The following is a 24,131-nucleotide window of genomic DNA, read 5'->3' as shown; positions in this document are numbered from 1 at the left end:
TTTCATGGTTGAGCTACTGCAGACCATACACTTCAGAATCAGAAAGCAGCACCCTTGATCTGCAATTAATCAGGAAATGACAGTGACAGAAAGACCCCTCCAGCAGAGCAGTCCTCAATTATCGCCTGTTGGTAGCTTACGCTCGGAAGGTATATGTTTACGTTCTTGAAAATTAAACCCGTTCGTGGGTGGAGCAAAGCGTACCCAAGGTACCCGTTAGAGGCGCAACTAGAGCCACATTTCGGGTGGGGCGAGGGGTGTGGGGGGGAGAGGAGGAATACAAATTTCGCGGGGGGGGGGGGGTAAATCTTCTATCAATAGGAAGAGTGGAAATACAGGGCCTCTAAGAAGGGGTAACAAAAACAACAAAGTGGCTGAAGCCTTGAGCACTACGGGGGTTGTGCACCCGATACCCAAACGGCATATGAATTCGTGAACATTATACCTAGGATTAAACTACTCTCTCGCCGATTCAACACTCCCCCGTGACGTGGTGGTACCGCCCACTTCGGAGCCTATGAAAAGTGAGCGCGGCGCTCATACTGTAAACAAGGCTCGTCGTCGAAGAGAAAGCAGAGCAGAAGCGAGGCCGATAGAAATCAGAATTGTCAGCCATGAACCGACAGTCCGGGAGCAAACTGTGCGCGCTTAAAGGCGGCCACCCGCCAGCAGGTAGGCAGCCCTGCGCGGACCGCCTCGGACAGCAACGGACGAGCGAGCTTCTGCGTGATGATTTAAAATGCGGGCGGAGGATTCCACACTGGGGCGGAATGGGTCGGGAGCGTTGTTATAGTTGTGGTCCATGTCTGACTGGTGTGACGTCGCAGAAGTGTGGCACTTGAGGGATGACACTTTGAAGGGGGCTGTAGAAGAGGATTGCTTTTGAATGAGCGAGTACAAAAAAAAAAAAAAAAAATAGTACTGCGTAGTTAGTTGCCTGCTGGAAGGTTGGTGGTTCACTACTTGATCTAACAGAATAAATCTCATTTTGTCCTTGATTTATATTTTTCGTGCGGTGGTATCCTTCATGGGCCGTGATACTGCGCGTTGGGTCTCTTATAGCGGCTCTGCCAAGCTTCTCGGGTCTGTATGGCTCGCTGTTTGTGTATTTTTTTATTTTATTTTTTTTTTAAATTTTTTTTCTTCTTCAATTTCTTTGCAGTCTGGCACTTGTAGTCCTCTTTATAGCATTATAAAGCCAGGACTGTAAGTTACAGGGTTGTGGGAAACTAGGCTGCAATGTGATGGGCTGGCATTTGGCGAAAGATTGGAAAGGACGGATAATATGGCTAGTCGAGTTTGATCTAGTGCAGTCTATAGGGAGCCCAGCCTAGCTCAGTAAGAAGCAGGTGTGTAGTGGACTGGTCCACCCTAGTTTTTATTTTATTTTTATTTATATATCTAGTTACCTCTGTAGGTATCAGAGCGCTTTACATACACAAAGGAAAAGAACATTTGCATAAGATTGCAGGACATGAGGATGAGGTTGACAGTCGGATAACTAACATCCTTTAAGGTTAAAGTGAAGGGGGGGGGGGGGAGTCCATTAGGTTATTGATGTCTAGGATGGTTGACTTGGTCGGTAAAGTATTGGTTGAGGAGAAGGAGTTTCAGGTCCTTTTTGAAGCAAGAGGAGGAGGAGTTGCATCTGAGGTAAATCTGGAGTTCGTTCCAGATCCTGGGTACGATGCCAGAGAAGGTCTAACACTGGGTTGGATTCTTTTTCAGTTTCGAAGGGATGAGAAGTGAGTTGGTGCTTCTCATAGTTCTGGATTTTACTACTTTTTACTTGTTTGCTGTTTAGGTAGTTTAAGGATTGGGTGTGAAGGGCCTTGTGTGTGATGCAGTCCAGTTTGTAAATACATCTACCTTTCATGGGAAGCCAGTTGATGGTTGGTGAGATGTGTTCACATCTTTTTACACCAGTTATGATTCAGGTTGCATGTTAAGAACTGTCCTTAGTGGGGCTAGGTGAGCTTTTGGTGACCGTTAGGATGGCGTTTCCATAGTCAAGTTTAGAAAGGACTAGGGATTGTACAATTGTCTTGAGATCATCTTGAGGAATGAAAGGTTTAATTTTCTTGTGGTGTTTTAGAGAGTAAAGCTCACTTTTTTTTAACTCAAAAATCTTTATTGAATTATTTAGAGGTTACAGGACAAAAGGATGCAGTGTGGGTACAATCAGCAGACAGATGAACGTGCGCCTGGACATAATTAGGTCCGAAATGTTGGAGACCTGGTGAAGCAATAGATAATTAACTTCGCAGACAGGATAGGTGGTATTAGCACATTCAAGTGAGTCCGAGTATTATGCACGCACCCAGTGTATTAACAGAAGGCTATGAGAGAGAAGAGTCGAGAGGAGGAAGAAGTAGCAGGCATGGAAAAGGAGATAAGTTAAGAGAGGGAAGAAAGAGTAGGGAGAGAATAGTGAGAAGGAGCAGAAGAAAAAGCACCACGACACGGTGAGTGTAAGGCATAATGAAACCACCCTCTTTGGGAGCACTACGCCAAATGTGTATGGTCAGGGGTCTAGGTCCTTCACGGAGGTTTATGGATGCTGAAGTAGTTCTCTAGTGTGATCCATATCTTCCTCCGTGCGGGGCGCCAAGGTGACTGCTGCAGGGTAAGATTGTCTGCCCCTCTGAGGTTAGTCACCCAGTTCAGCCAGCATGCAAAGTTGGCCTTTTTTTTTTATCTTTCCAATTGTTGAGTACGACTTTAATAGCCGCTATGAGTAAGAGGTCTCAAAGGGCTATGTCCGATTCATTTAAGTGCTCAGCTTTGGTAAAACTAAAAACTAGAAAGGATAGTTCTTTGGGAGTTGAAATGGCGAATAATTTGTATATGAATTCAAAAATACTCTTCCAGTAGGCAGAGACGCACTCTCATTGTAGGATGAGATGGTCCAGATCTCCTACCGCATGCTTGCAGTTCCAGCAAAAGGCATCGGGGGTGATATTGTGTACATATAGACGAGCTGGCGTCAGAATTTGGTTTGTGACAGCTTAGGCCTTATTTTGTGGCACATGCAAGACTTCCACGCCGCGGCCCAGTCTAGTTCAGAGATATTGAAGGAGGCGAGGGAGGACCAAAATTGTGTAGTGTGTTCGAGCAGTTTGGATGGCTGTGGTCCTAGTAATTTATAGATTTTCGAAACTTGATGGCCTAGTCTATTTAGCCTTGAAAAATACCATGGCAGGGATGGTGGAGTGGAGGACAGATTCGCTTTGGTAATGGCTGATTTTATATTTAGAAAGGTGTAGAAGTCTGAGGATTTGATCTCGTATTTCGATTGGATGACTGAGAAAGGAAGTGGGTACGGACCTTCTTAAAGTTGGTGCGGAAAGTGGATACCTTTCTCAATCCTTTAAAACTCAAATTTGTCCGCCTTACGGGCTGCTTACTGCAGGAACAAAAAAAATCCTTGACTAAACTCATTACTCCAGCACTAAAAATTTATGAGGCCAAGGTCAATGCAGCAACCCTGTACGGAGCTGACATATGGGGTTATAAGGACTTGTCAGTTTTGACCACATCACAGAATAGGTTCCTACGGAACCTGGTAGGGCTTCCACAATCCTCACCCATTAAACCACTGCTATTAGACCTCGGTTGCAGACCTTTAGACGAGATGGCACAGTTTAGTCTAGTGGCACTCTGGCGTCGGCTTTGGGCGACTCCAGAGCTCAGCCTCTTCGCTCACGAACTGGATGAGGTTAAATCACTGTGGGGCGCTCATAGAATCCCATGGCTCAGGGAAGTCAAACAAATACTGTATACAATGGGCCTCCCTGAGATGTGGATAAACCCTGGGCACTCCAGTTTTCCTTCAAAACAAGATTTTAAGGATCTTTTCTGGGCCTCAAAAATCTATACTGGTCACCCATTCCTCGGACAATAACTTAACGGGACTCTTTTAACACATAAGGTAACTCCGTCCCTCGAGCCCTATTGGGATTTGATTTGTAAAACCCTAGACCGTAAACTGTATCACCAGTTTCGTGTAGGTACATTACCCATCAACTCCTTTACTACAAAGTGGGCGAAGAATGCAAGCAATAAATGCTTATGGTGTCCCGACCAGGTAGAAAGCATTGGCCATTTGTTTTTTGAATGTCCAGCATATCAATCCCCTCGAATTAAATGGCTGAAACCCATATGCGTAACTTTGGATTGTGGGGGACATCGTGAAGCCCTGCAGAAATTACGTGATATTAGAACTGAAATGTCTGTGATTTGTGTAGCTAAATTTCTGGCTTGGGCGTGGTTGATCCGTACAAAGAAATTGAACACTTTTTAAATTAATTGCCATGATCACATCTGTTTGCTTGCCACACTCTTTTTAGTCAATTGGGGACATGTCTGCAGAAGTTTTTATATATATTATGTATTGTATGTCGTCTTTTATGAATTTTATTCGAAATAAAGACATAATGAATTGAATTGGATACCTTTCTCAATCCAGGAGTGATTATGTAGTGTTTTGCCCTTGTAAGTAATCTTAGGGTTATTCCAAATTGGCTCCCATCTAGACCGACGTATTGACGCGTTCAGCAGTTTGTCGATTTTAAATAAGGCCAACTTAGTATTAATAAAAATGGATTTAAAGCAAGCGTTTTTGGTTCGTTTTTATGGACAGTACTGAGAGTGGAGGGGTATCCCCCTAAGAGGGCCTTTTCAATATCCAGCCGCACAGGTGAGTACCCATCAGGGGGGACAGCCAATATGAGCCTTGTTTAGCTAAGAAGGCCTTTTGGTATCTTTTAAAATCCGGAAGCTTGACACCGCCAAATGACTTGTCCAACATAAGTTTCCGTAAACTAATTCTTGCTCTTTTATCTTTCCAAATGAAATTTGAGCGCATCTTATCAAGTTTGTGGTGGAACTCGTGGGACAGTGTCAGGGTTAGCATAGCTATTAAATAGTTAATTAGAGGCGCAGTCATCATTTTAATCGTCTTGATTCTTCCCCACCAGGTGATAAAACGTGGTGACCAACCGTCTAGTTTTTTGATTTCCTCAAGGGTCTTGTTTTCGTTCTGTTGGAGGGTCTCCAGTGTGGAGCTACCAAACTCTATACCTAGGTACTTGATGAAGCTGCTCTGCCAGCAGTCCGGATGCGCCTAACACCTCTCTGTTGGTAAAAATGTTCAGAGGTTTTACTTCGGATTTATCCCTGTTTAGCTTGAAGCCAGAATGTAGGGAGTAAGTTTTAATAGATGACATCAGAGCCTCAATAGAGATAGCAGGTTGTTCTGTGACTCCAGATATCATCCGCATAGGCTGCTAGTTTCAGTCGTGGCGCCGAAAGGTATACCGGTAATGTTTTTGTTTTGTTTAATCTCCCTGAGGAGTGGTTCCAGGGCCAATAAGAACAGCGCAGGTGAAAGTGGGCAGCCCTGTATAGTCCCCTGCTCTAATTGAAAGGGTTCAGATAAGGAACTATTAATGGCGATTCTTGCCGATGGGTGGGAGTATAAGGCCATGACCATGTTAATATACTCAAATCCCAAATTAAATATTTGCATACATTGGTGCAGAAAAGGCCACGACACTCAAACGCCTTCTCTGTGTCAAGGGTGATTGCCACCGCGAAAGAGTCTGATATTTTGGACTTCTCTAAAACGTGACAAAGGAGTCTCGTGTTGTCGTTGGAAAGACTATTCTTTAGGAAACCCACCTGGGAGCAGCCGATCAAGGTTGGTAAGATACAATTTAGTCTGAAAGCTAATATTTTCACATAAACTTTACAGTCCAGGTTTATGAGTGAAATAGGCCTGTAATTTTTCGTTAGTAGCGGGTCTTTTCCTTCTTTGGGTATCACGATGATAGTTGCTTCACTCATCGTGGGGGGTGACACTACCTTTGGACAGGAAGGATTGGAACAAGTTTAGAAGGACGGGGTTGAGTGGGGTTTGGAATGACTTATAAAAATTAGCTGTAAACCAGTCCGGGCCTGGCTCCTTATTATTTTTCAGTGACTTAACCGCGTTGGCAAGAGTTATTGATGTGGTCCTTCATTGACAAGTTCTTGTCCAGGGTAATGCCTAGTGACTTTACCTCGTCAGCTAGAACGAGGGAGCAGTTTAAAGAATCAAGATCCTTGAGCCAGTCTTGAATTGGTTGGTGGTTACTTTTCAGAGCGAGCAGTATTAGTTTTGTTTTGTCGGGGTTTCCGTTTAAAGTGGTTTGCGTTAAACCAGGTTTGGATCTTGGTTAGCGTGCCATTGAGGTGTAGTTGATATAATTGGTTCTTATCTCACTTCTTTGCGTCTTAAGTACTGTAAATAGCCAGTGTCCCCACTGACTAATCTACCTACACCTTAAGTTTCAAAACTTGCTTTGCGTGGTGGGATTGGTCTCTGTGACCTGTAGCAGATCCCCATGTTTAAAATGTTGCAGATGCCAGTCATAAAGCAGGGTGTATTTTAAAATGGCAATTTTCCTTTCTCAAATAAGGTGCTTTCTGTAGGAATTGACCTAGGCTGCAGGATGGGGTAATTTTGAGAGTCCTTTCTTAACCAAGATCTGCTGTGAGACGTATAGCTGTGGCATTGTATATAGATAATTTCACTCATGCACGTATGGGTGACCCAGAGATAAAACTTGACACCCCAGTCTAGTAAAACACTTCGTAATTTACGCGAGAACAGAACAGGAGTTCCTGGGTTTTATGATGATCCAAACTAGGACCAGGCTGGAGAGGTCAAATTTTTAGGGATACAATTAAAACCTTAGCTGCGGCGGCTACTCCGCTGCAGTGCTAAGGGGGGGGGGGGGTTGGCGCTCCCGTACTCATGACGGATCAGCCCCGTCACGAGCCTTGGGTGGGCTGTGCTTGTGACGGAACGGTTCTGTCACGGCCCCGCCCGACTAATAGAACACTCAGCGCGGGCACGGAATCTGCGCCGTGCAGGTGCGGCGAGCGGTCTGTGACGGAACGTTTCCGTCACGAGCACGCAAGGGGTTAAGGGTCAGACATCAGGTGCCACCCCTAAAGTGGCACCCTGTCAAATGGGCAGTAACTGACAGCGCATTTCTAGTAAAAAATTACCAGAAGTCCGTAGGACACCGTGCCCGTTGCGTTGGGCCACACAAAGTTATTATTTTAGGCTGGAGAACCCCTAGTTTGACCTACGCATTATATAGTCTCTTGGTGTTCAAGTTGCTACCTATAGCCCTGGAGTTTATTGGCGAGGAGAGCGCAGCAGGCTTTTACAGTTTCTAGAACATGGGTACTCTCAAACATGTGCCCAGGGGCCACAAAGTACGGTCTGTAGTGTGACCAACATAGTGGTTGGTGGTAGGGGGTCTGGGTGGGTCAGGGAGGTCTAAAAAAATTTAACGGTCAAGCATTTATTTGCAGGTTAATAAATGCTTGTTTACTTAAAAATGTCTGAATATTAGTGCTCAGCAACTAAACAGCAGCTCATGCTGCTGGTCAACAGGGGGCCAAATGTAAAGGTCAAGAGCTGCAAGCCCCCCTCCCCCAGGCCGTACTTTGAGTATCACTGTTCAAGAACTTGGTTTATAGTAGTACGGTATTTAATCAGGTGGTCGTTTGCAGTAAGTAATGGCCTGCGACCCAAGTATGTTTCATACTCTGTAGATTAATATTTCGGGTACAGCGCACAGTGCCCTCATTAGTTAGTTTTCAGGCTTCAGTCGGTGCTGTTCATTATTAATCACAAAGATTATATACTTTAAAGTTTTTTTGGTTGTGCAGCTGACTTGTCTTTACAGCATACCTTTCACCTTCTCAGACACCACTCGCCCTGCAAACTCCTGACCGCAGTGGCCAAGCTGGCAAACCCCCGAGAGGTTGAAGCCCCAGGAGGCTGGTTTTGACACTTGAAGGCTGTTTTTGCCTCCAGGAGTTGTGGTGCATGTTACCTGATCCTGGCAGCCTGAACCTTTTTTAGGCCTGTTTAAAATACTAATGAATGAATGAGGAGAGAGCCTTTCGTAACGGTACCAACATGTTCTTTCTCTCGTCAGGCACACTATTCAAAATAGCGTTAGGAGGTACTGTGCTAAACTCTTATGTAATGGAATATTTAATTCCGTTTTAGAACAACCAGTCAAATTAGCACATATAATTGAAACAAGCATTTACAATGCAACGGTCTCGCCTTTTCCAAAGTTAGAGCTATTGGCATTGTAAATGACAAAATGTTTATTTGTGTTGGTTTTGAAAACCGATAAATACATGGCATTGACATTTACAATGTCAATAGCTTAATCTCTCGCAAATGCGAGACCTATTGCATTTGCACCCACCCACAGAGAGCCACACACACACAGCTACATATGACACACATACAACACAGTGCTAAGCTCTCACTGAATCCTGTACCCAGCAGAGACCTATTCGACGGCCAGAACCTGACAAACTCGCCACTTGTTCTGGAAAGGCCTGAGCACAATCTCCGGTGTCCATGCTTTCATCTTTGTCAGTGTGGTGGGAAAATAGGATGGATAGGGGAACGGGTGGGGATTCGGGGGGGCAAGAGAAAACAGACTTCAAAAGTGTTTACTACAATTTTCTGTAGGGCCAGTTTGAAGGGAGACTGCTGCAGGTTGCTCTTGCGCCCTGGGCCTGAGCACTGTTCGCTTTTGCTAAAGACTGGCCCGGCTAAAAGTCCAGGTCTGTCTAGGCTCGACCTAAAAGATCTTTGAATAGCTTTTCACTCCGAGTTAAACACTACAGCTGTCCTGTCCCTTGCTGTGTGCAGCGAAGCGCTGAAACTGGCACTTTGTCAGAGAAGAACAAATCGGGGCTAATGTGCGCTGCATAAAGGCTCTCCGGGAGCCACAGCTCTTCATTCCGCGCGCTCCGTATAATTGCAGTTTAATTGGGTGATGAGAAATTAAAACTGTCTACATTACCAGGGATTACCGTTCACTCCTGAAGCCTGCCTCAGATTTAAAGGGGCCCATTTATCAGTCCAAGGGCTGTTCTCCAGTGCCTCTGTAAGTAGGCAAGAATATAGAGAACGAGAAGGGGGAAAAAATAAACTCCTAGCCAGGAACAAATATTGACAATGTCTGCTGTGTGTATATGTGCTGTGGTGTGTGTGCTTTTGTGCTGTGTGCCTTTGTATGTGTGTGTGGTGTTTTTATTTTGTGTGATGTGATTGTGTGTGTTATGTCTATATGTGGGCACATGCTTGTTTTTTTGTGGGCGTATTTACCTTGGTTGTTTTGTGCTTCATCTGAGTGTGTGGATTTTGTGCGTGTGTATACGCGCGCACGTGTACGCACACTTAAGAGTAGCAATTAAAGGTCCATTTTCCCTTTCTTCTTCTGCATTTTGTGAACAACATGAGGGAGGAGGGTGGTAAAGCCATCCGAAGGGTGGGGGGGTGTAAGTTAAATTACGGGTAGTAGGAGGAGAGTTCGGGGATGCTAAGCACAGCTTATTCCGAAACGTCCAAAGATGGAGCGTTTCCAGCCATCACTGAAATGCTGTCCCAAGCTAGTTTTAGTGAATAAATGTATTTAAATAAAACACATCTCACAATTACTTGAAAGCTACTGTCTAATAAAACATCTATAGCTTCCAAAGCGCCAAATTCCTGAGTACAATTAAATCTTCAGTGCAGGCAAAATGTTGCTCTGACGCAAGTCCTAGACGAATGTTAATGATCACATGCATAGCACGGATTTAAATGTAGTTAAGAAAAGATGCACTTTAAAAATATTTAAAATTCTGCTGTATCAGAAGCTATCGTTTCCTGGCACCTTAAGTAGCAAACGTTTCAACTAGCTGCTCATTACAGAGCTCTTAATGGTGAAACGTGACTTCTATCTTGTGGAGATTTCAAACAGTGTTTATTCGTTTACACAGCCATCTCTCTGCAGCAGTTGCCCAGCAAGTTGCAAAATTAAAGGAATGTAATTTGCTGTGGAGCAAAACCCGCCTAAAGGTAGAGACCTGCTTGTCTGGCCTTACACAATCTATTTCCATGCGATTTTTGTCCGCAAGTACAGTGAGGCAGGAGCTGCTCGCACTGAAAAGTTACCTTTTCCGACCTGTTGCCAGCCGTTCCTGCGCATGTAAACTACATTTGCTGTCAGTTCCCCACCACTCACTACTCTGCCAGTGCTATTACCCAGCCTGTATTCTGGGTCTTATCACCAGGTTGGGGGCAATCAAGCCCTACAGCAGTTATCGCGCCCGGAGCTCATTCACTTCAGGTGATGACTCATTGGCCCCTTTGATGCGTTTTGTTGCTGGGGCGGCCTGCGGGTGGGAGCGGTGCCCTTAGCAATTAGAAGAATCTTCCTCAAGCACTGGCATACACAGTTCGAACTTCCTCATACGGAAGACAAGATTGTTAAAGGCTCAATGCGCCGAATAGACTTAGGACCATTCCGGCAAAGGTTTCTGTTCAGTTTAGTGAACAGCGGCAGCCAAAATGCTGGTTACCTGCTCGGAAATAAAGAAATACATCCCAGCAACTTAAATCGCGCAGCCCACTCCTGCAAAAGACACGATGGAAGTGACAAACATGCCGAGGGGGGGGAAAAAAACGCCCACCGCTGCATGACGTTCGCGAAGGGGCGGAGCGAGAAAAAATCACGAACGCCCACGAATCTGCTCCGAGAATTACTGACCGATCTCTCTTCCAATGGCTAGCCTCCATTTATGGAGCTAGCCAATGGAAGAGAGGCGGGTGAAAGCCCCTTACTGAAAAACATAAAATTTCGCCTGCGCGACACTGCTTGCACAGTGAACACCAGGCGAAACCTAAAAATGAGCACTTACAGGGCTTGAAAAATCCACTCTACCGCTCGCATTTGCGAGCTAAATTTAATGAGGGTGAGCTGTTCCTAGGCCCTACACTCCTTTCTGGTGAGTAGGAAGACAAACTACCTTTTGTCCTCTGTCTCTGAAAACTGAGCAAATGTGACAAGGTAACACAATTTAAAGGCATTTTTATTACTCTTAAAGTGAATGAGCAATAAATATGACTATCTTGTCACATTTGCTCTGCTTTCAGAGACTTAGTTCAAGTAGGTTGATGGTAGGTCGAGGAGATTTTTCAAGGTACTAGACTTGCAGGACTAGTACCATTTTTTAGATTTTACGAACCCTGAGTTAACATGCACCTTTCGGTTTTATTTTTCCAAAATGATCCTAGGGAAAATCCTACTGAGTAGTGCATCGGGGTCACTCACTAGGTGCAGATGGGAGCTGAATTTATAATTTTTTGCCAGGGCTGTTAAAGTTCCCAGTCCGGCCTTGTGCACACTTGCCCACCATCTACTCTGCGAAGTCACCCTGACATTGCGTTGGCAGTCAGATACTGCTCACCCACCACTCACACAGTGCTTACTCTGCATTTACACACCATTCACCTACTTCTCACCCAGCACTCATTGCGGTCACACCCACCCACACCTCTCACCCTGAACTCAAACAGCTTATCCTGCACATATACTGGTGACCTCCAGCTCACCCTGTACCCTCTTACCTTGTACAGGGCAACATCTCTCCCCTTGTACACTCACACAATTCTCCTTCTGCACTGAACACAACCATGCATTGAGGCACTTTCACCCTGCACTCACACTTCTCAACCTTCATTCATGCACCACTCACCCTGCACAGAGCACTCACACCATTCTCCCTGAACTCATGTACTGCTTCCACACCTCTTCACTTATTATTAAATCCACAGGCGAAACCTAATGCATTTGCCAATGCGTGTTTGACCGTTGTCCATGGCAGCCATGGTGGATGCATGAATATCTTGGAGTGGGGGTAAATATCACAGCACTGCTCCTTATGAAGGAGCAGATGTGGGTTGTGAGCTTTATAGTGCATGCAAGTCCAAATTGATCTAGAGTGTTGATGGCTTGTCTTACAAGTGTAGGTTCAGGAGTGGTTGGAAAAAAGCATAAATGTACACTCTCAAATGGGTTAACTGCAATGTACAATTGCACCAGTGTAGATTCAGAAAGTTCTCTTGAGGCACATTTCCTCCACCGTGGATGTTGTCCGATTTTTCTACTATCACGGGAAGGAGTAAATCTGCATCAAGGCTAGAAATGTGAGGACTACAACCCAGAGAACTGGGTGGAGACATAGGAGGAAGAGGGTGTGTGTGTGTTTTGGTGGGGGAGGGTGTGGGGGAGGGGGGAGTTCCCTTCACTTGGAAGAGGAAGTGAGAAGTTTCGAAATGCAGATTAATTTTTGCAAAGGGTTTAGCCAAGTGTAAAAGTGCATCTGTTACATTTAAACATGCGCAAATGCTTAATTGTGATAGATTTCCATAAGTACTCTTGGAATATTTAGTTACAAAATACTTGAAAATGTAGATGGGAACTTTTTGGAGTACATTTTCAAACAACTTTATAAGTGTCCTACCTTTCTACAAGCATAGAAATACACTGGCTTTGTCTTCTGCTACTACTCAATCGACAAAAGTATATTATATATAGGGCTCCCGGTTTTATGGTATTTATTTTTTGGCCATTTCCGTCTTTTTATCCATATTTATTTTTGGGCCATTTTATCTGTATTTATCCATATTTATTTTGTGTTTAGCGTATAAATGAAGTTGTAAAACTGTACATTTCCATATCTATTTAACTGATAGACATGCACTCTTACTTTGATGTCTGTCGTGTTTTAGCTATTTAAGTTGCCATATAATACATAACAGTACATCCCCTGGTCAATACTAGCATTATACCATAAATGTATGACATATGAAATTATTTAAAGAAATTCCATCCTGTTTTTTAATTTCCAATGCTGTCCATCTGCTCAGCTGCTGGCCTAGAATTCATGTAAGACCGCACGGAGATTCACTTAAAAGAAGCACAGTTTTCTGTATTTATCTACTTTTAAAAATAAATGCAGACAGAAAACACATTGTAACACATCTGTAAAAATCCGTAAAAACAGAAAACAGGCAGCCTTAATTATATAGTTGTGAACCTATACAGACCGCAACAAACTAACTCCATGACTTGAACTAGCACATAAAGTACTAATCCTGAATTGGCAGTCGCTATCATCCCCAGACAACAGCATTGATTCTACAGTACAAAATGGTCTTGGTAGTCACTCTTCCTTACCACACTGACCTTCAAGTGATAAAAGTGGTGTGGAGGGAAGACACCTACACATGAGATTCCATCTCACCCAGATGAGTTGTGCACTTAGCTGAGCAAGCTTTCAGAATCAACAACTCATCCTCTTGCCTAAACTGAAGAAGCACCAACTCTTGCATATTTATTTCTTCATCAAACAAATCGTTAATAATGACCACTAGAAGTCGTAGCTGGCCAAAAAGGATGGGTACTTTAATGAAGGGAAACACTGACTTTCTCCTCGTCCTGGTGCACTATATTGGAGCCAAAGTCGTGCCTTCTGAAACTAAAGTGAGCATACTCTTTTCCTGCAAAGGGTGGCAGTACATGCTTTATTTCCTTTTGCTCTATCTGCGTCTATCAGGAAGTGAGTGGTAAATGGGCGCAAATGTACTTTTTGTAATCGTATATCATCAGTTTATGCCTGTGACTCGCCTCCCTATCTACTAGTCTGATGCCCACAGCCAGTTTCCCTGCAATGCTAGTATTTCACCAGGCAGACCCTGCATTTTGGGGAAGAATACTTCCTCACAAGGTTCCTTACTCCTTTCCCCCATCTTGTTTCCTCGCTTCATTACTCCTTTCCTGCTCTTGTAGTCCCATCAGTGACGTTGGAGAATTTTTCGAAATATGTAAGTGCTATCCACATTTTCAGTGTAACGTAAAATGCCAACCATTATGGAGAAGTAAAACATAAAAACATTGTATTAAATTGTAATAACTCTGAATGCTCCCTCTGGACTTAACTTCTACTTATTATTCATTCAGTCTGAGAACGATCCCAAACATATTAAGCAGAAACAAGTTAATGGAGGCAAAAGTAATATAAGGAGTAGATGGCGCATTCTCAATGCAGGCTTTTACAGTGCACTAGTGTATTGACTCTGTAGCAAATTCTATGATTTTTCTAATTCCCCTTTTATGGTGTGGGAGGTGTTCTTCTTGACCACTGACTTGTGTCCTTATAAGGGGTTCTTGTCTACTGGTATGTCTTTTCCTGGTCCTTTTACTTTCCATAATTCCTCATCCATTTGGCCACCTGAACTCCTGTTGAACCAGCCTTTAAAGCCATACTGGGGATGAAGGGAGGATATCAGCCGAGCTTCCTTAACAGGAATGTTGAATGGAGATTATCTCAAATTGAATCTGAAAAAAAATCGCAATTCTTTGCCATCAGTCCGTTACCAGATTCGCATAACTGGTAGCCTTGGAACTTGGTACCCCCACCCCGCCGCCCAAGTGTCTTCTAAGTGTATGATGTCTAGTTTCTAATCTCTTTTGTACCACTGGTTAAGGCCCTATCTGCTAGCTGTTTCTTCACCTTGAAATCACTTATGAAAATGCTCCATCTTGTTCCTGTACCTATAAGACCGTTGTGCATTCTCAGGCTACATCCATGCTGGGTTATGCGTATGGTTTATATCTGGGCTGGCCGTTTTATTTGTTGAATATCTGCAGATCATCCAAAATGCCACGGAAGCGAGGACTGCACGACTTCACATGAAAGTTTCATTTCACCTCTCGACCCGATGGCTCATGGAGCATTGACTCCTTACGTTTCTAGCTTATTCTCAAATACTGACAGAGCTTTAGAAAACATATACCCGTACCACATAGGTATTGTATTTTTAAATCACTTGTATATATTTTTCTTCACATATTGATAGCGACATAGTGAGTGACAGAGGGATCGTACTCCGTCCTGACCAAGAAGCATTTTTAGCTTCGAAACACGTAGACACCCCCAGGAGAATCAGCACATTACTAGCGTGATTTCTCCGACCCATCTTTTTAACAGTACCAGCCTATGACCAAAGTTTTTTGAATCCATAAGGGCAGGTATTTTTTAACATCACTTTTTCATTCACCCCTGACCCTTTTTACTCACAACAAATACACCTCACAAAGCACTTACAATATCAAAGTACTCCAGCGTAGTCGCCAGTCGCAGCACGCCCCGTCCCGCAGTGGGGCGAGAAGACCCCGATGATGCATGACACAAAGGGCCCTTTTGGTGTGGGGGTATTTTAACAAATACTGTGTAAGCCTTACACTTCTAGACATACAAAAACCTCTTAGAGGTGGATCTTTTTGTTTTCTAATCCATTGCATGGAGGAGGATGCATCTACTATATTTATTAAAGGGTTTTATATAGCGCTGGCTAGACCCGGAGGTATCAGAGCGCTTAACATGAGAATCAAGCACTACCTCTTCACTCCCTAACCCTCGATTTTGATTGATCATCCAAAATGCACCAGCATTACTGCGTCAAATGCATTGGCTGTCCATTACTAGTAGATTCAGATTCAAGGCATTAATATTTGCCTATAGATCCTTTTTATCTGAAAGTTCCTGTGTATTTGAGGAGAAGGCTTAAAGTTTACTGCCAGTGCAGAGCCTTGCATTCTAATGATTTGAAGCTTTTGCAAGTACCGAGGGTGCGCCTACTTTTGAACTTCCTCCATATCACTGCCCCCTCTGAATTGATCTTTTACAAACATCTGGATACTTCCCTGTTTGCTACTTAAGTATATGTTCCGGTATTCTGGAGGGTTTTAGTCATTAGTGGTATCTTACAGCTTGTGCCGGAACGCTTCCTTGAAAGCAGCTGTGCGCTTTTTAAACTTTATTGTATCATTATACACAATTTGTAAGTGCTGTCGGCACATACCACTGGAGGACACACTCTGGTAAGACTGTATGTAGACTGGGTCTTGAACAGGCAGCCTACTGGAAGGCTAGGGGTAACCAAGTGCAAAAGATACTGCCAATCTGACATACACTGGCACTCTGGATATGAGTCGGAGATAGGAGGTTGCATATGCTGTCTCGTATATAGGAAAAAAAGTGCAGGTATTTGGGTAGACCCTGAAACAAGCTGGGTTAGATGGGAACCACTATTAACCCAAGGTTTTTCCACAACATATTTCAACATACAGTGCCATGACACATCACACAGTACCGTGCTTTGGTAGCAAGTATAACACCACATCACTAATTGGCACTGTCGCATTATTGAATTGTAGTTAAGAAGTTGTGGCACTGGGGGGTGAGGTTCCTGCATGGGAGGGTTCTGTCTCTTTGGGTCTCTGAATACGACTTTATGTTGAGTGACTAATTTTATTTGTTTTGTTGTGGGAATACTATGATTTTATTAAATTCCTGTCTTCATGGACATTAATTAGCTGATAGCTGGTATTGTCCGCAATTCTGCTGCTGGAATGTGACTGAAGCTTTGTGTTTTCTGAAACTAGTTAATGAAGATGGTAGTTTTGTTTCAAGTCTGGTTTGGCTAATCTGCTGAGCCTTGGATTAACAATTACTTTAAAATGGTAGTAACAGTGTGCATGCTAATTGTGTACTAATTGTGTACTTAAACACAATAAATCCAAGACTTGAGCACTATTTATCGGTGTTTATTCGCTAACCCAACCCTTTACACAGCAGTTATAAGTATAGCTGTTTCTTGTTACATCATTCTTGTAAAGTGCAGTTTGAAAATGTTTTTTTTTCTTTTCACACTAGTTAAAGCCGGGAGGATGAGGCTTTCCAAAAAACAGGCAAACGAAGAAAGTGGACACATCGAGAAAAATTTCAAGAAAATCACACCTGAAAAAAGCAGGTATGAAATATGCAGTTACCACCTTTCTGTTGGCACCTTATGCCGTTTTGCTTTCTCTCCCAAACTTTCCAAATTGGTGTTTTATCCAATAACCGGAAAAGAGAAGTTTACTTTTTTTTAGTCAACAGATCTTCAAAGCACCGGATCTGCGCTCCTTATCAGCAGTGGTACAGTCTAATCACTTAGCTGTAAGCATATGTTTGTTGGCTTGGAATACTGTTGAGCTTTTCTCATCACTGAAATGGTTTTGGGCCACTTCCCGAGTGTGATACAGCAGAACTGCTGGTAGAAGATGGCTGTCCAGGCTAAAGATAATTGCTTTGTGCTTTAGGCAACGCAGACTGGGTGTTTGCCATTGCTTTCAGTGTCCAACAGTGAGGGGATTAGGATGTCGTTTGTCTAGAATCTGTTGACTCCTGAAACATTTTCAAAGTCCAAGAAGTTCTTTGCATGCTTATTGTCAAATACCGGCGGTGCCAGGGTCTCAGCAATCGACCCTCTCCTCCTAAATACAACAATGAACTAATTGGATTATGCAAAACATTTTATTAAAGCCCTCGTGGCGGAAGTACATGCTCTGTGCAATATAGCAGACCACTCCTTATCTGTAAAGCTCCCTTCAGTCCTGCCACAACCTCTTACACGCTGGTGTGTAGTGGCGTGGGTTGCGTATTTAAAAAGGGAGTATGTATGACGAGTCGTCCTTTTGAGTAAGGAGCCAGTGCTTAAACAGCATGTGTTTTCTACTGGCATGAGGTTTAATAGTTGGAGACACCCAATGCCTTACTGCAGGGTAGTGCCAATATTCGGAGTCCAAAGTCCTGTTGGAGGCCCTTACAGTCAAGACCCGGAACCCTACCTTTAGGGACCTGGAGAAGAGCAGTGTCTACTTCCTTTTTAGTAATACTGAGAGAGGGGGGAGAGGGTGGCATTTCAAAGGTGTCTTGGGCGCCCAAGTCACTGGCAAATTGACCTTTAAAATAACAGACCCACTGATCTGGTTCCACATAATTTGTGGGAACATTTCTGGGGTCCCCACTCCACCAAATGACAATCTTGTCATATCTCTCCTGGGGCAGGCATTGAGTAGTTCAGCCCCAGCCCAATGAGCTTCATCCGAATCCCTTTTGGCCTTGGTGTGCTGCCTTATATGCCTGCCTCTTCTCTCTTATGGTAGCCTATTCTTTACTCCTTATTGCTGCTGCCAAAGTTCTATAGGCTAGGCTACAGTTGCAATTATACCAAACTGCAGCCTTGGTCTTGGTTGATACAAACCCTTTTTTATTTTTCACGATAACATTTTTTTTACGTTGATTAAAAAGATGCTAGTGTGCCTGGCCAACTCTATCCAAGTATACCCCAAGTTCAGCATCTGCCTGAAGAGCGACTATAGTATTAACTATTAAGTTTCTCATGTCCAACAACTTCTCAGGGTTGAGTGCTACCTTAGCCCAATTAAGGCGTCTTGTATCATTTGAGAAGTGTCATTCTACGAAATCTGGACAAGGTGGAGACTCTTCGGCATGATTTATTTCTATGGCCTTCATGAAAACTAAGGATTATGATCACGTTCTGGCCGGGCTTCCACCACCATGTCTAACAGTTTTGGCCAAAACTCCTTGTTTATAATAAAATCAATGCGACTAGCACGAAGCCCACTACAATATGTTGGCATCCCTACTTTATCAGATTTCGTACGATCATTTGCTGCGCTCCACCCATGTTCCAGGCAGAATACTTTTAGTTGGAGTGCTGCATTAGTCCACTTTTTTATGGGCGGAAGTTCAAGAGGTGGAATAGACCACTGGTCATCCTCTTCCACACTAAGATTCATATCCTCTCAATCCAGTGGTTCGTATGTACAATTAAAATCCCCAGAATTATAGTATTACTATGACCTTTGTGATTAATTTAAAAAAATCTAATAAGGCTACTGTATTTGACGCCTTGCTGACCCCTGGAGTAAACATTGAGTAAAACATCTGGGGGAATTACATTGTGATAACTTTACAATGAGGATGTCCCTAGAGTCAATAGCAATCTCCTCTAACTTGTAGTGATGGAGCTGCCTGACCCACATTATATATGACCTTGAAAAGCATCGATATTCGGCACCAAAGGTGTAGATAATTGTAATGGACACTGTTGTGCCTGCCCATCATAAGAAGTTTGCAAATGACTCTTCTTGTTATTGGTGGACTCCTAATCAAAGTGAGCTTATTTAATGAAAATACTTCCATGATACTATTGCATCAAATATGTTAAAGTAGAAGAAAATGTGCTGGAAAAATAACCTAAATGCCAGCGGTGCAGTGTCCTTGTCCAAGTTATTGTAAACACTTTTGTAATAAACTGTCTGTATTTCAGAGAAAGAAGATTTCATTAAGACAGTCTCGGGTTAAGGCTCTGTCAATGTTTCAATTCCAAGCCAAGAATCTAAAAGGCCATCAGGACAGACAGTTTATAGGTTATTTGCCAATATTCATGGACTGTATTGAGACCATCAGTGAAGGAAGGGTCTAGAGGGAATTGGAGACACCCAGCTGTATGTTCAGTTTAAATTGGTTGAAATTCTGCTTAACCTAGAATTTTCAGACCTTTAACTTAATTGCTCGTGGCGACTACATAATTGAGTTCGCAGGAAAATCTTCTTCACTTCAGGCAACTGCCCACATTGTCATAATGCAAGACCAATCCCTAGTTTTAATCGTAGATGTTTCATGGAAGTTATCCAGTCCGAGCTAGTGTGACACAAAGTTGCCTTTTCTCCTGCTGGCAGGATGTGAATTCCCATTAGTCCCGCTATACGGTTGTTAATCAGCTGCATACCCAACGTAATACAATTATACATAAATATGTACTAGTTTAGGCTGCTCTAACTTTCATATGCAAATCACACTGACCTAACTATTTCCCATTATATCGGGTAAACAACTGGATGTCACCCTAATCCAAATTTGTCAGGTGGGCGTGGATGGTGCGTTTTTAAATAATTTTAACAAATGCTTTCTTTAGTCTTTTCAGTGACTCTAGCCAACATAAAATAAGGTTAGTTGGGCCATGTTAAACCTTGTGAGTGATCTTGCTTAGGTTTCCTCGGAATTGGTTTTAATCGGCAGAGCTCATTTCTGCAGGAAGTATTTACCAGATGCAGCATGGACATTTTAGAGCTAGGTTGCGAAGCAGTCCTCATCTGGGTAGGTAGAAGTTTCTTTTGGGTCGTGTATCAATCTACTGGGAACACTGCATAATGTGGTAGCACCAGGGTAATTTGACAAAAACCTTTTTTTATTTTGTTCATTTAAAGATAAAGTGGAGTTTAATGTTCATTTATGACGATCAGTAGTTTGAATTGGTGAATGCCCACACAATACCTTGAGTGTAGTACTTGATTGGATCCTTACCAATTATGCAACACTCGGTGTTCCTACTTTTGGGAAGCCATTTGGTGACATAACAGCTGACTGTTGCTTATTTGTTGCTTATTTCTAAATGCAGTTACATGAAAGAAATGCAATATAAAAGGAAGCTAATTTGATCAATTACTAAAGAGTAAGTATACTGGAGTGCTTTGTGCCTCCCCATAGTAGTTTGTTTCAACAACGTTTCCGGTCTGTCTTGACAGAACATTTATATGGGACCATTGATTCTTTTTATATAAACTGTGCATGAAGTGCACTTTGGCTCTGTCCAATGGAGCATTCTTTAACTTTATGCTATGTTGGTATTATTCCCCCTTCAATGGAGTATTTTCCATCTATTGCAGGACTACTACATCTCAGTAGTACAGGGATTATACTAACACATAAAATGATGTGCTTGGGTGCGTTGTATACAGCAATCTAGTCTGTTTTTTAAACACAGACTGCTTTTAACAATTTTTAGTCTTGACTTCAAATGCAAGGCAGAACTGTTGTCTTTACCAGTCCTTGTTCTCCGAGACTGGTCTTTTGTGGATTAATGTAATCCTTGTAGCACTCCAAAATCTGTGACATTGGCACACTTTTCTATGCAAGTATAAAGGGTAATGTTTCAAATAATCAATGCGATTGTGTTTAAGGTTCACAAAATCCAGTCCGTTTACAGTGAAGCCGTTTTGTGACACAGGGAATGTCTTCTAGTTAATTGCACTCCACATGTTTCTACATTCTTCATTAGCGAACCGCTTCATGGTAGCTGCTCAGCATTCCTTTTTGTAGAGGTATACAAACTTTGAGGTAATTTGATTTTGCTTTCCTAGATAACAAACTGAGGACTGCAGGTTTTGGATAACTGAATCAAACCCCCCAATAACTGTCCCCTATACTTTGTTTTTGCTCTTTTGCAGTCATGCCACAAGTATTGGCAGAATGCAAGCCATGAATATCCTTTTTGCTGGAGAACTGGAAAAAGTAAGTATCCGTGTGTTATAGATTATCTTAAATTGCCTTGCTTTCACGAGAATGATCTTGTGTGTAGAGTGGAATTGCACACGAACAAACTGTTTCTGGCAGCATTGAAGACCTGTATTAAACTGAGTGTTTATCGAGTTGTCGTCCAGAAGAAAGACTGTTCAGAAATGCCCAGATACCAGAGGTCTTGATATTTGTTCAGAAACCTTAATTTGAGCTTGTCGCTTTGCTATATGCATTTTATGCTCGGAGGTACTCTGTACTCCATGCTCTTAATTCAAGCCTTTTTTTAATTGCACAGTTGCGTTTGTTTTTTTCTTTTCAACATTGCTTTGAAACTGGTGTGGTCATGACCCTGTGATAATGGGGCATTTACAGATATATTTATCTTGCAGCTCAGCCGTGATTTTCCATTGGCACCTGTACAAATGGCTGATCAGAAGCCACGTCCTGCGTTGGACAAGAATATATTGCCGAAAAGGATGTACTTTCTCCAACAGCCTCGTAAATGTTGAATTGTAAAACAAATACACTGCTGGGTGTTGTAAATGACCAAACCTGTAACATAGTTTTGTACTTGTTTCATTCAATAAATATTTTCCAGCTCTGTTGCTTTTTTTCTTTTCATTATTTTTCACCTCAGACCGATATGTAAAACTTGCCACTGTGTATTAAATAAACATGTGGCTTGCTGATCCAGTCAGACCAATAAAAACGGATTATCCTCATTTCTTGCATACTGTGGTATCCATGTACATACTTTTTCCTATAAGCGTTACATGTTTGATGCTAAAACAGATAGTCTTAACAAATTTCCATAATTGTACAGGGCTACTGAAAATCACCCTCGACCAGAATAGCTTGTTAACTAAGGCAATCCTATTTAGGGATTTGGGGCGTTATCCATTATCACGGATTTGTAGACATATGGTCTGTGGATCAAAATGGAGATTTAATGAATGGGAGTGAAAAAATGTCTTGTTTGAACAAGAAGCCAGTACAGCTTATTTCACATTAATGTTTTTCCACACATGTACCTAGTCAGATAACTTGTCCAAATATTGTGTAGGATTCAGGTGACCTTTTTAAGTTTAGACACCAAATGTTATATATAATTTTTTAAGATTGGCATTGGGAATTCTGGTGTACAAGGCACATGCAATTACATACCAATGCAGTTTGCTTGTTTTTACTCGTTCCTGCTTTAAATCTTTGCTATGCCTTATTTGACGTACACTGCTTCAGTTGTATGTTATTAGGCTAATGGTGTAATTAGGGGGTGGCTTTATGAAACAGTGCTTAGAGAAGGCTTACGGCAACATAGCTAATTCGCATGTTGGCAGTGTCTGTGCTTTGTCATCCTGGTGTCCCTCCCAGCTGGTGGGAATTGTTATACCACAGGTCGAACCAGAAAGAAATCATATGGGCCATCTAGTAATGTAACAGTAGGTCTCAAATCCAAAGCAGACTTCATCAAACAAAGGAACATTATAGAATTGTTTTAGTGATTTTTTAGCAATGCAGGTCTGGGTGTACAAACTAGTTGGTCTATTTAATAGAATTTTTGATCCCTAGCCTCCACACTTGTTCATGATTTACACATGTTGGCAATAGCTGTGCCGGCTTTGGTCGATTTTAGTGTGCGTAGTGAAGGCTAGTATGTGGGAGCCATTCAATGGAGTCCATCCTTTTTAAGGCTGCCTTTCATGTTGAAACACCCCTTTAAAAGCTTGATGGGGGAGGTTTTTGGGCAGAAAAATATACCCCTTTCCTCCTAATAGATTCCCATCTAGAGAATACACAGATAATCACAAGAATATATCTCAGCCCATTATGATAAAATCAATCTTTAGTCTGTTAAAAAGGCCTCACGATCTTCCTAGGTGTATGCTTCCAACTGGTCTTTTTTCCCCTACATTTAGTTGTTGTGATGCATCTCCTGCAGTTTTCATCCGCAATCATTCGAAATCTAGGACTTAGCCAAATTTGTCTGAAAAGCCTCATCATTGCATCTCTAAATATGTGTACCCCTGGTAGTTCCTAGCCATTGGAAACAAGCTGCCTGACGACACAGGTCTCCCCGCTCTTCTGACATCCATATGTCGTTTGCATTTTTTGTACAACGTGCTCTAATCCACCCACTCCATTCGGCCTCTCAACATCTCCTGTACTCTCTTTAACCCTTTCTATGCTGATGACGGAACCGCTCCTTCATCAGCTGCGGTGGCGCTGTGCTGATAGAGCGGTTCCGTCATGGCCCTGCCGCCGCACCTGCGCGGCGCGTTCTTTTGAGCGGGCGGGGCCATGACGGAACCGCTCCGTCATGAGCACAGCCCAACTGCGGCTGATGACGGAGCGGTTCCGGCATCAGCATGCGGCCGCCCCGCCCACCTAGCGCTGCGGCGGAATAGCCGCCGCAGCGATGTGGTTAATTCTTTCCAGGTGTCGGTTATTTCCATCATTAGGAAAGCATTCTCTACCTCAGATCTGCATGTCGAACTGTTATTTACTGTGAATCCTCCAATAATTGTACATTCTAACAAAGCAGTGTCTAGCTACATAGACCGCATATCTATTGCCCATGGCAACTATCTGCTGCCTGTTTGATGCCCTGGGCATTTTACCACAGCAATTTCTTTGGGCAGCTGCAATGCACTGAGCATACTCCACATTCTGACCATTTCCGATCGGTGATCCAGTGGAAGTCCAAAACCCTCTCTGCATCCATAATTGTCCAAAATCGTGCACTACACTGAAACCATGTTGACGGTTTGTAAAAACTGTGACTCAATTGAGCAGTTAAACGGCAAGCTCTAGTAAGAGCGATTAACTGTGCAACCTGGGCAGGAAAAATAGATCATTTATGGTGCACACAGCATGTGCTGCTCAGTGTGCCTTCATTACTTCGCAAGCATTAATCATCAACCAACATGACGTAGTCTGGCTCGATTTAAAGGTTCAGCCTTGATATCCGGTCTTGGTTTCGTGCATAGTTCAATGGCACTTAG

The 24,131-nt window shown here is 42.9% G+C and overlaps 1 protein-coding gene across 1 annotated transcript; it reads left to right on the top strand.

Annotated features, from left to right (window-relative positions):
- Positions 1-430: 430 nt before the first annotated feature.
- On the top strand, positions 431-21,734 carry DAPL1 (death associated protein like 1). The gene is made up of 4 exons (XM_086956665.1): positions 431-672; positions 16,636-16,732; positions 21,060-21,123; positions 21,519-21,734. Exons 1-4 carry the CDS (start codon positions 615-617, stop codon positions 21,636-21,638), a joined length of 339 nt encoding a protein of 112 aa, XP_086812791.1. The 5' UTR covers positions 431-614; the 3' UTR covers positions 21,639-21,734.
- The last annotated feature ends 2,397 nt before the right edge of the window (positions 21,735-24,131 follow it).

Source organism: Lissotriton vulgaris, chromosome 2_1 (genome assembly GCF_964263255.1).
Source record: "Lissotriton vulgaris chromosome 2_1, aLisVul1.2, whole genome shotgun sequence".
NCBI lineage: Eukaryota > Metazoa > Chordata > Amphibia > Caudata > Salamandridae > Lissotriton > Lissotriton vulgaris.
This window is presented reverse-complemented; position numbering and strand designations above follow the sequence as displayed.

Bases quoted from the DNA above. Each gene is read 5' to 3' on its own strand.
- DAPL1 (XM_086956665.1), top strand. From the start codon at position 615: ATGAACCGACAGTCCGGGAGCAAACTGTGCGCGCTTAAAGGCGGCCAC. The intron at 673-16,635 runs GTAGGCAGCCCT...TTTTCACACTAG, and splicing joins AGGCGGCCACCCGCCAGCAG to TTAAAGCCGGGAGGATGAGG. The intron at 16,733-21,059 runs GTATGAAATATG...GCTCTTTTGCAG, and splicing joins ATCACACCTGAAAAAAGCAG to TCATGCCACAAGTATTGGCA.